This window comes from Rhinolophus hipposideros, assembly GCF_964194185.1.
Source record: "Rhinolophus hipposideros genome assembly, chromosome: 1".
In the NCBI taxonomy this organism is placed as follows: domain Eukaryota; kingdom Metazoa; phylum Chordata; class Mammalia; order Chiroptera; family Rhinolophidae; genus Rhinolophus; species Rhinolophus hipposideros.
This window is the reverse complement of record NC_138047.1, coordinates 78,580,475-78,601,285: the sequence shown is the minus strand read 5'-3', so window position 1 is coordinate 78,601,285 and position 20,811 is coordinate 78,580,475. Positions and strand designations below refer to the sequence as shown.

General features: G+C 34.4%; 1 protein-coding gene across 1 annotated transcript; it reads left to right on the top strand.

Annotated features, from left to right (window-relative positions):
* Positions 1-10: 10 nt before the first annotated feature.
* On the top strand, positions 11-20,769 carry INTS12 (integrator complex subunit 12). Its single transcript, XM_081053566.1, has 7 exons — positions 11-132; positions 4,308-4,472; positions 7,989-8,141; positions 9,908-10,095; positions 10,900-11,059; positions 14,633-14,779; positions 17,803-20,769. Exons 2-7 carry the CDS (start codon positions 4,317-4,319, stop codon positions 18,385-18,387), a joined length of 1,389 nt encoding a protein of 462 aa, XP_080909692.1. The 5' UTR covers positions 11-132; positions 4,308-4,316; the 3' UTR covers positions 18,388-20,769.
* Positions 20,770-20,811: the final 42 nt, after the last annotated feature.

Sequence of the window (20,811 nt, the reverse complement as noted above, 5' to 3'; positions counted from 1 at the left end):
TACGTCACTTCCGACCGTGGCGCCGAGAAAGTTTTCCCCCGCGACTCTGCTGCGGGAACCTCTCAGAGCTGCCTGGTGTCGGGACCGGTTCGGAAGGGGCTACGGGAACCCACCGAGTAGCGGGGCGGAGCGGTGAGTTGTGACGAGCGACCCTTCTCCCAGCCGCCTCTGGGAGGCTCGAGACCTCCGCGAGGGAAGTGGTGGGAGAATAGTTCCGTGGGGTCTTAGTTTCCTCACCCCTCATGGGGAAACCTCGTAATCTGCGGGCGATCCCGCGCCCCAGGCTGACCGCTCTTCCCTTTCATTGAGGTCTCTGCGTCCTCCGAGGGTGTTGCGGGCTGGGGCACTCGGACGGAGGACACAGTCCCAGGGGCTAGGTCCCGGGAACCCTGTCTCGGACCTTCCTGAGAAGGTTTCGGCGACTTCTCTGTACAGCTCCCTGTTTCCTGTCTCAGCTTCGCTCGGGCTCCCTCTCAAGGACCGTCCCCCGTGCAAGGCCTATGGTGTGTCATGCTTTGATCAAAGGATTGGAATTCCTTTTCTTAGTGTCTGCTGTCGCTTTTCAGGTTCTCTGACATTTCGTTGTTTTAGAATTGGGGTCCTTCTGCCTCCCCTGCGTTTCCAGACGAGTCCCTAGGGTATCAATATAGCCCAGGGCCAACATCTAAGTGGAGGAATGAAAAGAGCAGCATCTTTAAAAGGATGCTTATTAGAAAGCATTGCAAGAGCTTGCAAAGACATAAAAGGCAAAGCTTACTGGAGCTGTTATGAGGTGACAACCCTAATATTGCACTCTACGTGCAGTATTTCCTTCATGTCCTGCACATGGCAGATGATCAACTTTGGGCTTCTTTTAAGATTGGCATGGAGGATGGAAAACAGGATCTAGGGGAAACCATATATTCATATATGAAGACCCAATTTAGGTTGGAGACATCTGAGAAGCCGTAGAAAGTGTTATTTCAACAAAAAGCTCAATAAATATGTTTGAATACCCATCCAGTTTCAAGCTCTAGGTATATATCTGTGAATTAAAAAAAAAAAAAAGAATCCCCCGCTCTCATGAAGTTTACAATTCAGTGGGATTAATGCATTTAAACCAGATGAAGGATTGGGAAGCATGCATTGCAGATAGGAACATTGTACAGGTCCCTGGTCATGAAAAACCTGTTTTCGTTTTACTTTTTTTTTTTTTTTTTTAAGTTTAGGGATTTGAGGGTGGGATGGAAGGTGGGGCAACAATAGATTTGAATTGCTTTTCTGTTGCTTTTTGTGAAGGGGCTTTGGAAATGGTTAAAATTATGTAGGAGAGGAAAGGCCATTATACTTTGCTTAATAATTTTATAGCCATTATTTTGTGGTTCTTTGCAAAGTAACATGGTGATAGGCAAAAAGGTAAATATAGATCCTCCCCAGAAAATACTTAAGACTTTTATAGGGAATATAATACTTGTACAAAATAAAAAATATATATATATGTGTGGTTCAAGGTAGAAAGTCCTCAGTACCTTGAGAAAGCACTACAAGACGTCCTAGGAGGAAGAGATTATTAGTAGTGTTTGTGGTGGGAAAGGACACACCAGCTGTGAGTAGAATCCTCCTGAGAAGTAATGTTTGAACTAGGCCTTGATCGGAGTTGGAAATCTAAAAATGGTTTAAAAAGCTTCCCAGACAGAGAAAAAAATAAATAAGTAGAAGGGGCAAGGCCAGCTAATGGCTCTGCTGTGAGGAAGATCAAGATGAAGAATTAAAATTTTCGTGCCAGTTGATGAATCTTAAATACTAGGCTGAGAGATTGGGCTTTATTTTGAAGGCAGTTGGAAGCCTTAATTTTTGAGGAAGAACATTTAAAAAGGAAAAGAAAAATGTGTACAAGAGCATTAATATGGCAATGCTGTTCCAGTCAACAGTGTTAAAGTAGATTATTGGTATAGTCCAAAAAAGCTCACAAAGATCCCAACAGGAATAGTAGCAGTAGAGGTGAAAAACGGCATAAATGTGAGAAATATTACAGAGCCACAATTCACAGGAAAGGCCTGCTGATAGTTTGTATATAAGGAATAGAGGAGGAATCAGTGAGGGATAGATGTAGGCTCCAGACCTGATTAATGGAGATTTGTGTCATTTATTTAAAAAAAGTTATAGGACAGGGAACTTTTGGGGAAGATATTCTAAATCTCAATTTTAGTCATAATTGAACTTGAGATGCTATTAGGGCAATCAGGCCGATGTGTCTATTAAGCAAGTATGTGGGATTCGAGTTTAAGAGAGATGAGAGTGGGGATAAACGTGAAACTATCTGCCTAGAGATGACACTTGAAAACGTGATGTACATAAGATTACCTGGGAAGAAATTGGCATCACAACTAATGAAGATAGACAAGGACAGATACTTGAGCAATACCAAGAACAACAGTGATGAGAAGATGAGCCAAAGAAACGGTAGTCAGAGGTATGAGGAAAAACAGAAAGGCTGAATGTGATAGAACTTAAGGAGGAGAAGGTTCTTTGAAAAGGAAAGTAGATAACATGTATTCATTTGGTGGACATTTATATAGTACCTACTGTCTGCCAGGCACAGTGCTAGACACATGGTCACAGCAGTAAGTAAGACCAATCCATTGCTCGCCCTCATTCTAGAAATGTACGTTCTAGTGAGAAAGACAGATACTGTTTATTTAGTTAACAGTGTAGTAACTATTACAAATAAGTATGTTACAAATAAGGATGTTTTGGGACCATATAATAGTAAGAATATGTGCAGAAAGAAAATGAGACTTGAAGAATGAATAAGATGAGGAATGGGACATTTTCTACTAAAATCCTGAGGTAAGAAAAATATGTTGAAAGACTTGAAATAATTCATGCAGCTACAACAAAGAGAGTGGGAATAGCGCGAAACAGTAGGTAACATTTAATGAGTATGTACTCTGTGCCAGGAACTGTTGTAACTGCTTTACATGTATTACCAGATCATGTAGGGCATTAGAGACTTTGTTAAAAATCTTGTTCTTTAACCTTTGGATAGTGAGAAGTGAAAATATTTTTGTTTATTTTTTTTTTTTTTGCTTTTATGAACTTTATTAATTTTCCCCATTGTCTAAGTGAATATTATACGTGGGAATTCCTTCAATCCATACATCTTTATGAATGCCCAGTCTGTGTTATTAATGTGCTCACTGAGAATGCATCAGTGAACAAAAAACCAAAGTTACTATTGTAACGGAGTATTCTGTGAGAAAGGAAACACACAGTAAACATAAAAGACCATCACCCAGTAAAGAGAGCTTGGCAGAAAGTTATGTAAAATGATGTAACAATGTGAAAAGTTTATATTGAGTTGTTGGCAAGATACCCTCTCCTGGTATCTACCCAAAAAATCTGAAAACATTTATCCATAAAGACATGTGTGCTCCAGTGTTCATTGCAGCTTTATTTACTATGGCCAAGACATGGATAAATGGATAAAGACGTTGTGGTATATATACACAGTAGAATACTATTCGGCGGTAAGAAAAGATGAATAGGACCATTTGTGACAACATGGATGGATCTTGAGATTATAATGCTAAGTGAAATAAGGCAGAGAGAAAAATTAAAAAAACATGATTTCACTGATATGTGGGATATAAACCGAAAACAACAAAGGAACATGACAAACAACTGAAAGAACAAAAACTCATAGACGTAGACAATAGTTTAGGGGTTACCAGAGGATAATGAGGGAGGAGGGGAGAGGGGCTCTAGAAGAGAGTAAATGGGGTCTAATTTATGCTGATGGAAAGAGAACTGATTCTGGGTGGTGACACGCAATGTGAGATATAGACGATACATTACAGAATTGTACCCAGAAATCTTTTCTATAGCTCATCACTAGTGCATCCTCTTACCATTGCCCTCCTGTGATACCCTGTCGCTCACACTAAATCATTTCTTTTTTCTGCCATGGAAATAAGTTTGAGAGAAGACATTTTAATATATAGTAAACTTGACCTAAACACATCAAGTTCATGTGTACTAAACTGTAAGTGTGTATTTTAAAATGGAGTTAGGAGGGGGCTCTGTGGTAGGGAGAAACTTATCTGGACTTAAAACTTGGATTTGGATGTACAGAAAACTAAAAGCACTCTTGCTTCTGGAGAAAGAACTAGGTAATGCCTGTCAGGGATAATAAGGAAATTTATCTGTAATAACCATTTGGATATTTTGAATTTTGTATCCTGTGCACAGTACTATTTGTTATAAACAAAATACAGACAATCTTTGCTTTTTGTCTCTAAATTACCCCTCTTTTTTTTTTCCTTCAGGTGTTTGCAATGGCTGCTACTGTAAACTTGGAACTGGATCCCATTTTTCTGAAAGCACTAGGCTTCTTACATTCAAAGAGTAAGGATTCTGCTGAAAAGCTAAAAGCATTACTTGATGAATCTTTGGCTCGGGGCATTGATTCAAGTTACCGTCCATCTCAAAAGGTATCTACATGAGTAAAAAACTTGGAATTTTGTAAGGCCTATAGTAATACAGTGTTAACATTTAGACCATCTCAAAACAATCTCTCTGCCTAAATAATATTTTCTGTGACATGAACAAACTATATTCTTTAATTTTCTTACATCAAGCTTTTAGAGAACTGTTACACTACATAGTTAGCAGACTGTGGGAGATATTCTGTTCCACCACTTTATGTGTATAGAAACCCACTTGTTTACAATATATTTTAATTTCAAATTCTTTATGATCAGAATGTTTTTCAAAGCTGCTGAATGAAACCACTGCTTGTAATTACTTTCAGTGTTTTGGGGATAAAAATAATCATGATGTAGAAGGACAGAGATTTTGCAATGAAGTGAATTGAATGTATATAGGATAATTTAAGGGAAAAGGGAAATATGGATAAATTATGAGAACTGCATAGTTCCAATCCTGATAATAACAAAGTGACCAAGCAGCTTTATGTGAAGAGACTAGACAATTTGGAATCAGACTCACCTGTTTTAAATCCCAGCTTACCTCGTACTAGTTGTATGGTAATAGATAACATATCCTGAACATTTACTGTGTCTCAGGTACTTTTCTGAGTGACGCCTATATATAATGAATTTTAATTGTGATAACAATCTTTTGAAATCGGTTTTATTTATTTCCTTCATTTTGCGAAAAGTAAACTGAGGTACATAGCAGCTTTATTTCACCCAGATTCTGTTTCTCTGTTCATAAAATGGGGATAATAAGAACTACCTTGTGAAAACTAAAAGAAATAAAGTATACAAGTCACCCAGTGTAGTATCTACCTGGTATACAGTAGGCGCTTAGTGAATGACAGCTCTCATTACATTCTCGAATACCTTCTAAGACATTCTTTCAAACCTTTCTTAAGCTCTGGCCCTAAAACTTCAAGTCATTCAGGCCTGGAGACCTAGATTCCAAGCTGAAAAGGGAAGGACAGAACTGTATGTATGACCAGCTCAGTCTGATCCATACTCTCAAGCTGCAGACAGGACCAAGTGTCAGACTCAGCATCCAAGTAAACAGTGGCGTTTTGCCCCCCAGCCTTCTTTTAACATTAGCTCTAGTACTCTCAACATTTTTTGTTGTCTTTTGAATAGTGGAGCCATTGTGACCTCATTTTTTCTCCCATTCTCATTATGGTAGGTTCAATGAATTCAAACTAACCAAATTAATACAACTCACAAAACACACTACCAAATTCTTTCTACTCCAAGCATTGGTATTGTCCAACTAGGAAAAACCTATTATTACTAAAGAAGCAGTATTTTGAGATTCTAAACCAAAAGGAAGTTCATCTATGAAAGTACATGAAAAATTTAATGTGATTAAAAAATCTGCTGCTCTTAAGTTTCTAACTGGAAGTTACCTCTCTTACTCCTTTAAAGAAAATATTCTGAGGAACATTTAAAAGCACAGGTTCATTTAATTTTAGACTTCAGCTGAACATTTCCATCTTTAGAATTGTGTGAGAATAATTTATACCCGTGTTTTTTGAACTTTAGCAAGCACAGGAGCCACCCAGAGGCAGTGGTTTGCTTATAAATGCCAGCAGCTGGCTCTTTAAGTATAGTTCCAACATAAAAATTGGTTGATATTTTCATTTACATCAGTTAGTCAAATGTGAAATAATGAAGTTAGAACTTAACTCATCCATCAATGCCTTGAACAACTTCTTTGCTGAATTGGTTAATAGTTTCCAAATACTGCAAAAACTGTCCTCTATGTTTTCGTGTTGCTGACACAATACACTTTTAAGTTTAATCTGCATTATTAACATTATCTCCATTACTTTCATAAGTCTACATGAGTGGTCACCAAACTTTCTGAAAAGAGTCAAATAGTAAATATTTTAGGTTTTATGGGCCAGATGGTCTTTGTCACAGTTATCTAATTCTGCCACGATAGCATGAAGGCAGCCATAGATAATACATAAATGAGTGAGTATTGCTGTGTTCTAACATAACTTTATTTATAAAAATAGGCAGTAGGCCACATTTGGCCTACATGCCTCCGTTTGCCAACCCCCAGTCTAGACAAACAGTAAAACAGTAAATCAAGCCCTGCTACCCGTAAGTCTAAAGCCCATTTCTCATTCCTTCCCCTTCTCTTCCTCCTCAGAGTCACCTCTATTCTGAAGATGATTTGTAGCATGCTCATTTATATTTTTAAACTTTTATGTATTATAGAAAAATAGATCGCACTCAGATGTTTTATTTAGAATAGTAGGGAAATACCCTCCGTTGGTGGGGAGGCAATTCCAAGGAGCTACGATACGCATCAACTTTTTAGATTGTTAACAATAGATAACAAATTTATATATCATCAAAGCCTTAACATAAGAACAAGGATCAGAAGTTTAAAACAGAATGAAAAGGCAAGCTACTGACTGAGAGAGAATATTTGCGAATCATGTATCTGATAAAGAACTTGTATCCAGAATGTATGAAGAACTCCTTAGACTCAGTAATAAAATAAACAACTCCATTTTTAAAAATGGGCAAAAATTTTTAACACTTTACCAAAATAAGACATATGTATGGCAAATAAGCACTTGAAAAATATGCTCAACATCATTAGTCATTAGGAAAATGTAGATTAAATTTGCAATAATATACCTATTAGAATGTCTAAAATTAAAAAGATTAGCCAAGGGTTGGTGAGGATGTGAAGGAACTGGGAATCTCCCATACCCCTGGGGAAATGTAAAATGGCATACCACTTGGGAACATGGTTTGTCCGTTGCTTAAAAAGTTAACATACACCTACCACATGGCTCAACCATCCCACTCCGAGACATTTATGCTAGAGAAATGAAAGCATATGTCCGCACACAGACTTGTACATGAATGTTCGTAACAGCTTTATTTGTAATAGCCCCAAACTTCATGCAACCCAAAGTGTCCATCAGTAGGTAAATGGATAAACAAATTGTGGACGACTGGACTACAATGGACTACTATTCAGCAGTATAAGGAATGAATTGTTGGTACACTCAACAGCATAGATGAATTTCAAAATAAATACGAGTATGCTGAGTGAAAGAAGCCAGACAAAAAACAGCACATACTGTATGATTTCACTTACATGAATTTCAGAAAATGCAAACTAATCCATAGTTATAGAAAGCAGATCAGTGCTTGTCTGAGAATGTCTGAGGCATAGTTTCTCTAGGATGTATATTTCTAAGAGTGATTACAAAGGTCCACAAGAAAACTTCAGGGAATAATGACATTGATTGTAGTGATAGTTTCACAGGTGTGAAGCGATATGGTGAAACTTAACCAAATTTTATACTTTAAATTGGTGCAGTATATTCATTATTTCTCAATAAAGCTGTTTAAAGAAAAGAACATTACATTGGTCACAACATTATATCTTAATTTTTAACTGAAAATTGTTTAGCTTTATGATAGCTTTTTTATGATGTATTAAATGGTCTGAATATTTAATTATGAGTGTTCTTTTATTTCACCTTTTAGGATGTAGAACCACCCAAAATTGCAAGCACAAAAACTGTTCCCATTAAGCAAGAGCCCAAAACGTCATCCAGTCTTCCTTCTGGCAATAATAATGGCAAGGTTCTCACAACGGAAAAGGTAAAGAAGGAAGCTGAAAAGAGACCTGCTGATAAAGTAAGAGTTTATTTTGATCTAGTAAAAACGTTAAATAAGCACTTTATAGGCAGAAAGTGTTTTGTGCTTACTTTTATATAATAATGGGTAAAAAGTACATAATAGTCATTCGGTTAATATATTTTGGTAATTGTAGATGTTGATTTTTTGAAAAATTAGTAAAATTTAAAACATTTCTTTAACCATTTACTGAAGTTGTTGTCAACAAATATTTGAGCCCTAGGGGATATACTGATTTCAAGTGTAAGCTTTAATCTGTAATTCAAATACTCCAGATGGAACAGTTGTTAAAAAGAAAACATAGGAAAGAATAAAGAATAAAGGAAAAATAAAGAATTAAGGTATAAAAGACTAAACATGAAATTTGTTCCAGAATGGCAGTACCTTAACAGGGCTACAAACAGTTCTTGGATTGTCTATTTTCAATGATTTCAGCATATTTTTAATTTTTAATATTTTAGTACCTAGTAATGACTATATTTTTAAAAATTTTTAGTAAGTCCTGCCCTCAAGATGGGGTATATAAGTTCCATATGTTTTCATATTTTTTTCTAAATATTGGCTATTCATAAACTGTATTGTATTGTTTTCTGTGCTTTTAAATTTATATAAATGGTATACTGTATGTATAAATGTGTGTGTGTGTGTGTGTGTGTGTGTATATCTCTATATATATAGATATATATAACTCCATCCTTTAATAACATTTTCTCCAATCCATGGGTAATTCACCCATGTTGATACCTGTAGATTTGAATATTTCTTTCAGATACCATGTAATATTCATCCTATGAATAAACCAGATTATCCATTCCCCAACCAATGAGCAATTAGCTTATTTCTCCTTTTTTTTTTTTAATTATAATGGAACTTCAACAAACTGCTTTACATTTATGTCTTCATACACATGGTGGTAGTTTCTATAGGATGTATACCTGTAAGTGGACGTAATAGGATAAGTATAATATCAACATTCCTAGGTAAATTACTATCCAAAGTGGATGTGTTAAATTTATACTTTCACCAATAAAGTATAAGAATTCCAAATTCTCCGTATCTGTAACATTTATATCTTAAAGACAGGAGACAGAATTTACTTTGAAGCAAATAATGGCAATGTGTTAAGTCTGGATGACTGCTAGATAGTTCATTATTTACTTCTTTTCAATATATTTTAAATATCAGTAGTTCATAATTTAAAATATTTAAAATAAAAAATAGCCTTTAAAAATAGCTTTGGGGTGGCCGGTTAGCTCAGTTGGTTAGAGTGTGGTGCTAATAACACCAAGGTTGCCGGTTTGATCCCCACATGTGCCAGTGTGAGTTGCACCCTCCTTAAAAGAAAAAAAATAGCCTTATTAGTGCTGTGGCTTCTCAATTCAAAGCATCTGACAGGAAGAAAAAAGGAGTAATATAAGTAAATCCATTGGACTTCCAGAATTCTTTAATGGATAAAGGAGTATAAAGAGAAATACAGATACATGCTAAACTGTTCTGATTTATTTATTTCTACCTTGCTGGTTTCTTTTAATATACTAATTCGGAATTCATTATAGATCTACAGATCTTTACTGTATACATATACAGTATACATATACAGATATGTATATGTATATACATATACATATACAGATCTTTACTGTTACATGTCCCTAACTATATGAAAATATCTGTGAAGTGGCCTTTGTCATTGCATACTGTCCATCTTACCTCTGGTGATTTCAAGTTTATTATAACATGTTCTTTCCGATTGGTGCTTTTTATAGACAAAATCAGACATCACTGAAGGAGTGGATATTCCAAAGAAACCTAGATTGGAGAAACCAGAGACACGGTCCTCTCCAATTACTGTCCAAACCAGCAAGGATTTAGCTATGGCTGACCTTTCCAGTTTTGAGGAGACGAGTGCTGATGATTTTGCGATGGAGATGGGCTTGGCCTGTGTTGTTTGCAGGTAAGTTGTACCTTGCCACAGATTCTTTTGTTTCTTTGTAAAGAGCAAACAACTAAAAACAAAAAAAAAAGGTCAGACCAATTGTTGGGTGTTTTTAATTTCATTTTTATTATTTGTAGGCGAGTAGGTGGTGATAAATAGATTATTCCCTATGAACTGCCCATATGACAATGTAACCTCTTGAAACTTGTCAAATATTTTATCTTCCTGACCGTGGCATCTTTAATCTGTTGTGATTATGATAGTCTAAGGTTGTAGTGATTGCTTTTTGGAATTTATACTTTTTTGATACACATATTACTACATTCCATTCAGTTGATAAGACATTTATTTATTGGTACACCCTGTGCCTGCACCGTAATGTGCTAGGCACTGTATATAGATAATTAGGTCCAGTTCCCACCTTTATACAACTCATATATTAATGAAGAGGATAGTACAACATGTAGGTAACAAATATAAAGGAATTGAACAGAGGTACATTGAACAGTTATGGAACTGTTAGAGAATTATCCAAGTCTACCATCTTCTGAGAGAATGAAAAAGAATTACAAGGAGAATTGACAAGGAGAATATAGCCAAATTTAATTACTAAGACATCTTATATATTTATTAATGGAACATAAGATTTAAAAGAAATGAAGTGTTTGTACAGGATACATGTTGGGGTTTGTTGATTTGTTTTTTGGTTTTCTGGGGTTTTCCCTCTTTTATATATCAGATTTTATCAGCTCATCCCTATAATGGCTTTAAATTGTTGCATGCATTCCTGTAAGTGCAATATTTAATGGTATATTTTCTTAGGCAAATGACAGTGGCATCTGGTAATCAATTAGTAGAATGTCAGGAGTGCCATAATCTCTACCATCAAGACTGCCATAAGCCCCAGGTGACAGACAAGGAGGTGAATGACCCTCGCCTTGTATGGTATTGTGCCCGATGTACCAGACAAATGAAAAGAATGGTAGGAATCATTTTTCTCTGTTTAAACAGTCTCTGTCAATATTTTTGTTGATATGTGTTTTTGAAATGAAAATTTCAAAATGAAAATTTGAACTATTAAGATATTGCAAAACAATCGTGTAAGTTAATTGTTTAAATGTTTGTTACTATAGTGTATATGCGAGATTTATGTGTCTAGGCCTAAAGACCAGACTGTGTTATATGGTTTTTCTCTGTTCAGCTTTTAGTTTATTCTAATATTTAAAAAGAAAAGAATTGGAGACCCACAAAATATGAGTATTTCTTACTAGTATATCAATGTATTTCTAAACATTTAAAAATACTATAATACACTGTGGGAAGTGGTGAGATGCAAAGTCCCAGTCTTTGGTGAGTCTGGTAAGGAAATACTGAAAATGCCTACTCCTGAGTAAGCTTAACCCACCAAATTGACCGTTCTCCAAAGGCAGTATCTGTACATGCATCTCTGTGCTTCTACCTGTGTTTCTCTGTTCCTCAGTCTGTCCTCATTGTCTTCGAGTGACCATTTACTATTTTCCCAGTGCTCTTGTTCTGTTTACTGCTAACACAGCTGCCTTCAGTATCATACTGAAACATGTTTTCATTTGTCATACTGGATGGTTTTCTACCTTTTCTTCATTTAAAAAGTAGATAAATGAACTTCATCATTTTCCTTTTAAAGAAATCAAGTTGTTGCTTATTTCAGTGACTTGTCTGATTGCCCCATCCCTGCTCCCCTGCCTTAGATTGGGGACTCCTGATGGAAGAGTTCTCATGTCTGCTAATCAGATGAATTTCCACATGAATTTTTCTGACCAAATCTGTCTTTTTAAAGTCAGAAATACTTCATTAAAAGTGAAAAGTCAAGATATCTACTTTACTTTTTAGTCAGTTAAATCAGAAATAAGAAATGTTTGTATTCCTATGAAAAGTAGTAAAAATTCAGTAGTAGGTACACTTTCTGTTTTTAACTGGAGATATCTGTGACTGACAAAGTACAACTTTTTCTGCTCAGTCTGCTTTTGATTTTGTGTACTATTTAAACTAGTCGCCCTTCAGGACCTTAACCAAAATGGTTATGGGTGAGCAATATAGTGCATTCAGAGCATTGACAGAAGTAATCACTAAGATCATTAATAGTCAAAAGAAGTAATCTGTCTTTCTCCAGTATATGGTCAATGTTTTATTATTATTATTTCATTACAAGTCTGTTAATAAAGTAAGTACTGTTCTCTCCTAAGTTTTTTCTCCCCCAATTTTGTGACTTAGTTTACAGAAAATCTATATTTATAGTTCTAACTCTCTTTGTGGAGTGAATTTTGGCCAGATATCCTACAGTTATTTTAAGTTCGACACCTTTAAAATTAAAATTATCTTCTCTACTTAGTTTTTCCCCCAATTGTCTGAACTAGAAAACATCCTTTACACCTTTATATCTCTTCATTTTACCCTATTCTATAACTCGCTCATTTCTTGTCTATTACTTGTATATAGGAAGACCTAGATAAGAATGTTATGATAGTGTGTGGCAAGGTCCAAGGTCATTCTTCAGTTTTATAATGTTCTCTACACTGGGTAATGGGTTTTGCCCCAGCACTAGGTAAAAGACTCTATGACTTATTGCAGTGGCTCTCAATCTAAGGTAATAACACACACCTACTCAGCAGCATTTAGAAATATGTGTTGCTTGTGATTGCTGCCTTCCTGGCAATTATTGCCCTGAGTGGGAAATTTTATACATTCTGTAGTGGATGAGACAGTCACCCAATGAAAAATTATAGTGCCTTTATTGAGCAACACCGAGTCAGTGATAATATCCTAGTTCCCTAAACTAGTATTAACAACAAAGGACAAAGGGTTCTCGGTATTTCTTACTCAACTTCTAAGATGACTAGGTGAAACAGAAAGCAGAAGACCTAAACATGATCTCCTAGGCAGAGGTCCTTTCTGGCCTTCATTGTAATGAATCTTCATGTGCTAAAGCATACCAGTTAGGAAGGTCTTCGTAATCTAACCTCTGGAATAGTAGATAAGTGTAAGATGGAAAGCCATGATTACGGAACCATGTATTTTTTTATTTACTCTAAGGCTTGCATTCTCAAAACATGGTTTTGTAGTAGAGTGTAAGATGGCCCTCCTTTCTTGCTATTTTACCACAGATAAACTTCCAGCATTTTTAATAATATTCTTGATCTGAATGTTGCTTTATAAATGATATTTGAAAGTATGCGTACTTTCATGTGGCAAGTATATAATATAAAAAAATGGGATGAATTGAAACTTAAGAACCGAAATTGTATATACATGGCAAACTATAGCACAAGAATATTCCACAAGAAGGTCCAAACAAGAATAAAACAGTCTGTAATCAAATTTCCAGAAATGGGAACAAATTAATAAATGTTGTTTGGCATAGTCTTGCATGGCCCTATTAGGATTGTCAAAGACAGTGGAATGGCTGGGAGCATCTTTCTCCATTCCGTATGAATGGATTCTTCCAGATTCACTTTTCTTATCCTTTGTAAATAATGATGATGAATAAATAGTAACTATTATGTCAGCACTCAACATATTCCAGACACTGCTAAACTCTTATATAATTGTAATTCATCCTCATAACTCATATTTGAAACAGATGGTATTACCCCCATTTTGTAGATGAAGAGTGAGTCTTTTAGAGATTTACATATTCTGTCTGACTGAGATAACATAGTTAGGGAAGCAGTTGAGCTGAGTTTTAATCCAAGTTCTGTTTGACTCCAAAAACTATGCTCTCAAATACTGCACTATATTGTTTACATAGTTATGATTATAACCTGGAAAGCACTAATGAATAAACTGAAAATTGATTACAGTTTGTAAGAGAATTTAGTAAAGTACCTAGTTATAAAATAAGAAAATAGTAATTATTGGTCAAATTAAAACTATATATACTTGTAAAGGAATAGTGGATGCAAATTCCTCTTTAATAACAGAAATTTGTATTTGTGAACTCTCTTTAAGAATTCAGTGTGCCTAGTTCTGCAGATGGAAAAAAACTCAAAAAGCTTCATCATTTATCACTAATGTCTTTTTCTCCCCCTTCTGTATTTAAAACCATGCGATTGATCTGAACTATCTTTTAACTCACTCTCACTTAAAGGCTTATGCCTGAACCCCAAGAAGAAAACTCCTAAGTTTTTGCCCAACCATAACAAGAAATAAATGTACTTAGTTACTAGTGAAACTAACTGGTTACAAATAGTTTGTAATTTTCCTTTTCTTAAAAAAACAGTTTGTCTTGTTAAAATGGTATTTAATCAACCCTAATCTGCATGATTTCTAAAGCACCATATTATTTTTACTATTTAGAAACTAATAAAATGAATAAAAGCATTAATATAATGATAAAAATAATTTGTCCAAGACATATAGTTTCAGTGTCATCACAGTATTTTTAAATATTTAATTATATTTCAACTCAATGAGGAGTACTGTGATAGATATTTTTATTGTCTTTTTTATGCATTCAACTCAGATTTTGTAGCTAATTTATTCTTAACATTGATTTTTTTTTTTTTTTTTTTTTTTACAGGCTCAAAAAACGCAGAAACCACCACAGAAACCCGCCCCCACAGTTGTTTCTGTAGCTCCCGCTGTCAAAGATCCACTGGTGAAGAAACCAGAAACTAAACTCAAACAAGAGACTACTTTTCTGGCATTTAAGAGAACGGAAGTCAAGGTACAGTACATTTTATTTCTATCTAAAATTGGCTTTGAATTTAGATGACTAAACAATAATTACCTGGAAAAATTAATGAGGAATTTTATATACTAAATGGCCGTATGTTGGAAATTAAGATTACATTACTATTAACTTTAGGTAGAAAAGGAACATTTATATAATTGTTTAATCTCTTCCTCTGTCATTTCTCTTTTTATCCCAGTTAGGAACTGTCTTAGGGAGCACTCCATGATGCCATACTTTCCCACTCCAATGTAGTCAGACACTTCTCTCCATCAGGAATTTGCTCTATATTCTAAATCCCTCTGGGCTCAGTAGAAACAGTTTTGCTCCTCCCCTTGTGCTGATTGACCTTGTAGCTCTTTTTTCCTTACTTGTTGACTGCTGAAGAAGTTTTCTTACTTTGTCTATTTTTTTTCCCTTTTATTGTCACAGACTTTCTTGGTCCCTGCCTCTTACACTAAAGGGCCAGATTATCTAGTGAGAATATCACCTTTCTCGTTCCTAAGTTTGCATCCTTAATTTCACACTACATTATTGTTAATATCCTGGCATTTTGATATGGAATAAAATGTTTTTCTAATATAATTATGTAATGAAAAATGCTTTTACTGAGTTACACATTCCAATTTTGAACAGAGTACTAAATGTGGAAGAAAAAAATATTAACCCCAAATTCTCAAAGGTTGACCCCAGAATATTCTTTGTCCCAGTGACTATAAGTAGCAAAGATCAAGAAGGTTGGGGTGTTGATAAAGAATCTGAATATAAAGTGCTCAGAGAAAGATATTGATAATTTTATTTGCAGGTCATTTTTAAAGTTAATTTACTAGGGAAGAGTTGATATCCAAGGGATGTCCATTATTGATTTGTCATATAGAAACTTGGTGAATCGGAATAGAAGTAAAAATAATTACTTTATTGAAAGTAATTAGAGTTATTGTATTCTATACTTAAGTCACTTTTAGGTATATTTTTATACTTACTTGTTAACTGCTAAATTTTATTTTAGGAAATCCAACATGAAATCATTTCACAAAAATAAATTAAGGCTTTGGCTGTTGTGCTTACTCTGCTTAAAAGCTTTTGGTGTTTTTATGATAAACATGGATAAATTTTTACCATGAGAAGAAATTCTTCCCATTCTTATATAAAAAGCAAATGGCTTTCTAAGTAGGATATTGGCAAGGAAACATTTATAGTTAAAAACAGTTGAGAAATGTATTTGCTACACTAAAGTAGTAAGAAATACTTGTTCTCCATTGTTTGTGTTATTTTACTTTTGAGTGTCCTGTTAGTATTATAAGCCATCTGTCATTCTGTTGAAAACAATATCAGTAACAGAAAGCCATTAAAATAAAATGCCATACACACAGGACTTGCTTTCTCATACTTCATAAGTGTTGGTCTTTTTAATTACTTCAGATGGATTTTCTTTTGTGAAGTCTGTTGAAAAATCATTTAGCCATATGGCAGACTGTTTTATGTTTAATAGAAGGAAAAGGGAAAAAAATTAGATCTTTCATAACTGAAAATTAAAAGTTTACTACACCTGTGTCCTTTTGCTTCTTTGACTAACTTTTTCTCATTACTTGTATGCATTCTTTTAGGAATTTATAATTTATGTAGTTTATCTTCTCTGGATAACCTTATGAGGTAGTTACTATATGATAATGATATTGTTATTAAGAAAACAAACTATCATTTCACAATATCTGAACAAAAATCTGGACTCCTCTTAAAAAATAAAGATCTCAGAGCACTCTATTTTGATTACTTTTCATGTTGGTTAAAAATATTTACATGCAGACAATATCAAAGGCTACTTTGTAAGAACTAAAATGTTTTTCTATGAACTCTTTCAGAGTTCAGTTCCAAAATATAACTGGATATATTTTAGGCATGATAACTACCATATTTTTAAGTAAGATACTATTTGTAATGCTTTATCTTTGACCTACATGTGGATTTAACACTTTTGTGAATATTCTTAAGAATAGGAAGATAGAAAGAGTGCCAATGAGAAGTTCAATTCATACTTAATTTGAACAAAATACATATTTACTAAATGTGAAGGTGAAAAATTTTTATTCTTGGGTGAATAAAAGCAACATTTATTTATATAGTGACATTAGTATCAGGGTTAGCTTTTGACTGGCCAAGGAAATTAATTGGAGAAATCGAAGTGTTAACCTTTAAGAAATACATCTAAGAGTGAGTCAGAGCTACCCAAAATGTAACTGTAGCTTATGAGGCAATTTATAAAATCCTTTATACAGAAGCAGGGATTTCTTGTGTGATAGTTTCAAAGGAAACATGGGACAAATTTGTGAAAATAAAGTCATGAGACCTTTTTACTATATCACCTGAGTTGTACAAGTCCCAGTCGTTACCATTGCATATCTGTGTATAGTTTGCAATGCAGGAGTGTGTATAAATGCTCACACTTTGAGGGGAACTTTTTTTTTAAATGGGTTCAAAATCTCATGCCTTCACTGAATAAATAATTATTAACTGAATAATCTCTTTATCTCAGACCTCTCCTAAATATCCTGAGTCTGAACATTTTTGTCAATTAAGAGTGAATTCTATTTTTTAAATTACCCACAAGTCATTTGGAGCAAAGTCTAAAAAATTAGATGTCTTACTGAGTTAGATAATACTATTTTGGTTGAGGACAAGTTAAAGCATCACATCTGATTTTCTGATATGGCTTATAACTGAATTCAAAAGCAATTCTTAAAAAGGAATTCCTTATTTCTTTTTTGGAATCATTAGAACAAGAATTTGGCATCCCAAAATTTCCGCTTTGGAAATGGTAGCACTATGGATAAGTTCTGTTGTATGTGTTTTTCAGATAAGTTTCATAAGAACTTGATTTTGGTGGTGTGATTTAAATTTCCCAACTCATTACTTTTGTATAAAAAGTCCAAAAATTAAATTTTCATATATTTCAAAATATTATATTAGGTGTTAATTACACTTGGCTCTAATGTAATATTTGTCTCTTTTTTCTTTAGACATCTGCAGTTATATCAGGAAATTCCTCTAGTACCAGTGTTTCCTCTTCAGGAACTAGTGGTCTAACTGGATGGGCAGCTTTTGGAGCCAAAACTTCTTCTGCTGGTCCATCAACTGCAAAATTGAGTTCAACAACCCAAAACAATAGTGGGAAGCCTGCTACCTCATCAGCTAACCAGAAGCCTGTGGGTTTGACTAGTCTGGCCACATCATCCAAAGGTGGAATAGGTCCCAAAATAGGTTCCAGTAATAACACCTCACCTACTGTGCCGTTGAAACCACCTCCACCTCTAACTTTGGGCAAAACTAGCCTTAGTCGTTCAGTTAGTTGTGACAATGTTAGCAAAGCAGGTCTTCCTAGTCCAAGTAGTTTAGTTCCAGGAAGCAGCAGCCAACTAAGTGGGAATGGAAATAGCGGGACATCAGGGCCTAGTGGAAGTACCACCAGCAAAACCACTTCAGAATCGAGCAGCTCTCCCTCGACATCCCTTAAAGGTCCAACTTCACAAGAATCACAGCTCAATGCCATGAAGCGATTACAGATGGTCAAGAAGAAAGCTGCCCAAAAGAAACTCAAGAAATAATGTGGCCAAGTAGGTTTTTATATCATATTGCCCTAAAGATTAAAATCTTATTATTAGGACATAAACTGTAATATACTATAGTTTAATAAAAATCTTCATTATGAAATTTCTATTATTTCTTACCTTAAAATGCTACATATTGTTTAGCAAAACTTGGAAATCTTTGTTTTTTTAAATCTGTTTGTTTTATTTTAACAATTTCCATAGTGTGTGAAATTGATTAGAATGACTAATTCTTGATGACAACTTCTAGAATCCCAGAAGATTGGTAGCATATGTGAATTAAAAAACAAACAAAAATAGCAATAGTTCTTCTTCTAACTAAGCCCTAAGAATCAATCCTGCTGAATAAGTCACCTTACCAGGTGGCAGGGATAACCAATTATAAAGTTTTCTACTTTCCTCCCAATATTCTGGATGTCTGGTGTCAGTCCCCAGCCTCATTTCAATTGATTCACCCATCCCCCAAAATGTTTCATCTCCCCTTTTTCAAGATTTAATCATCGATTTCTGATACCCCTATTATTATATATTTACCCTTTTTTATCACTCTCATATCAATTATTTATGTCTTCCAATAGACTGTGAACTACCATGCCCTTTTAAAGCAATATTTTTTCTCACATTGTCCACTCTTCCTTACATTGCCAATGTAACATATGCACATAGTATATACTTAATAAAGGTTGAATTTGATTTATCCTGGGGTTATACAGTTTCCTGGGAATTCTTGAGAAAAATAACCAATCCAAGAGCCTGTGGATGCAAAAATTTCTGTTTACGTACTGATAGCTTCTTCTTATGCCATGAAAAATAAGGCTGGTTTATTTGTATTGCCCAAAAATGTTATAGTAGTTTATCTGATTTTAATTAACTTTGTATAAAAGAAGCTCTTATATAATTCTTGAGATTGTTTAGAAGTATATATATGTACATTGTTAGGTCAGAAAGTTTGAAGGGTCTGAGTTGTTGCCTTGTTTTCAAGCTAGCAAATGAGCCTGCCATTGTTTTACATACATATTCTGACAGAAGATATGAGACTTTCTGGATCAGAGAAACAGTTTATTACTCCAAAAAAAATGCAGCAGCCATTTCGTACTTTGTGAATATCTCATTTCACTCAGAAACTGGAAGTCCAACAAATTCCCACATTCACTAGACTGTGAGCAGCCTTGTTCCTTCAGCTTTGATGTGTACTGCTAAATAGACTCTAATCTCAAATCCTTTCTTTAATCCTTAGATTTGTATAACATCATTATTCTAAAATATATTGAGAAATGATTTCTGTGAAGATAAATCTTTTTAAATTAATCTTGGTCTTTTTCTAAGGAAAGATTACTTTAAACCACTGTTAAATAATGGGACTTAATTATTCATAGTAAATTAGAATTCAAGACTGAGATAATCCCGTTACTTACAAAGAGAAGTAAACATCTATTTACATGTTTAAAATCTGCCTGCAGATGTTTTTGTTTTGAGAAGCATATTTCTGTTGATTAAACAGCAATTTGGCATCAACCTGAAATCCCCGTTAGGATCAAAAGACCAAAAAAACATATATATCCATCATTATCTGTTTATAGTCCCGGGGCCAGTTTGGACTAAACTGGACAAAATGACCTGACACAAGCTCAGCTCAACAACTGTAACATTTAATGTAACCTCAGTACCCGCAAGAAATTAAAGCAGTAATACACAGTTTGTACATTGGCACTTGAAATGGACAATTTTATCCCATCATAGAATATATGTGCTGGACAGACTTGAGAAGAGAATCAATTATTTTAATTTCTACAGTACTTCAAAGATGACTTTTAAGACTTGTTTAAGAAGTAATTTGTCTTTCGTTGAACATGGCTCTTTGTATAGATTATATGTGTATATAAATATGTATTTAGAATCTGCACATATGTGTAAGGATGCATACATCTAGTAATTTATAACTCAGTTGGTATTTTTATAGAGGTGTATTTGACATTAGAGTTTAATTGTCTTCAAGTAGCTCTTAGCCCTTGATTTTTTTATATCACTAAGTGAGCTACAAGGCTTTTTAATCGAGCCTGTGATGAAGTGGCCAGCTTTATATTAATAGTGTTTACCATTTAACTTGTTATGTATAATTTGTTTTTCCTACTAGAACTTAAGTTGTATTAAGGGTAAGGATCTTGTTTGTCTTGCACACCATGGTATTCCCATTGTAGCTCTCAATAAATATTTATTGGCTCCATGAATGAACAGACAGATAAGTAAGTGAGCCAACAAGCGTTTAGGATTATAAATTCAAATCCTATTTTAGTAGATATTTGTTCAGTATAATTTTTCTGTTTTGCATATTGTATTTTCTATAAGATTATTTAATGATAGATTTTAGTGACTTAACACAAAAAAAAAAAAGAGAAGGAAAACATTGAAAGAAAACTGGCT

Bases quoted from the DNA above. Each gene is read 5' to 3' on its own strand.
- INTS12 (XM_081053566.1), top strand. From the start codon at position 4,317: ATGGCTGCTACTGTAAACTTGGAACTGGATCCCATTTTTCTGAAAGCA. The intron at 10,096-10,899 runs GTAAGTTGTACC...ATATTTTCTTAG, and splicing joins TTGGCCTGTGTTGTTTGCAG to GCAAATGACAGTGGCATCTG. The intron at 14,780-17,802 runs GTACAGTACATT...TTTTTTCTTTAG, and splicing joins TTAAGAGAACGGAAGTCAAG to ACATCTGCAGTTATATCAGG.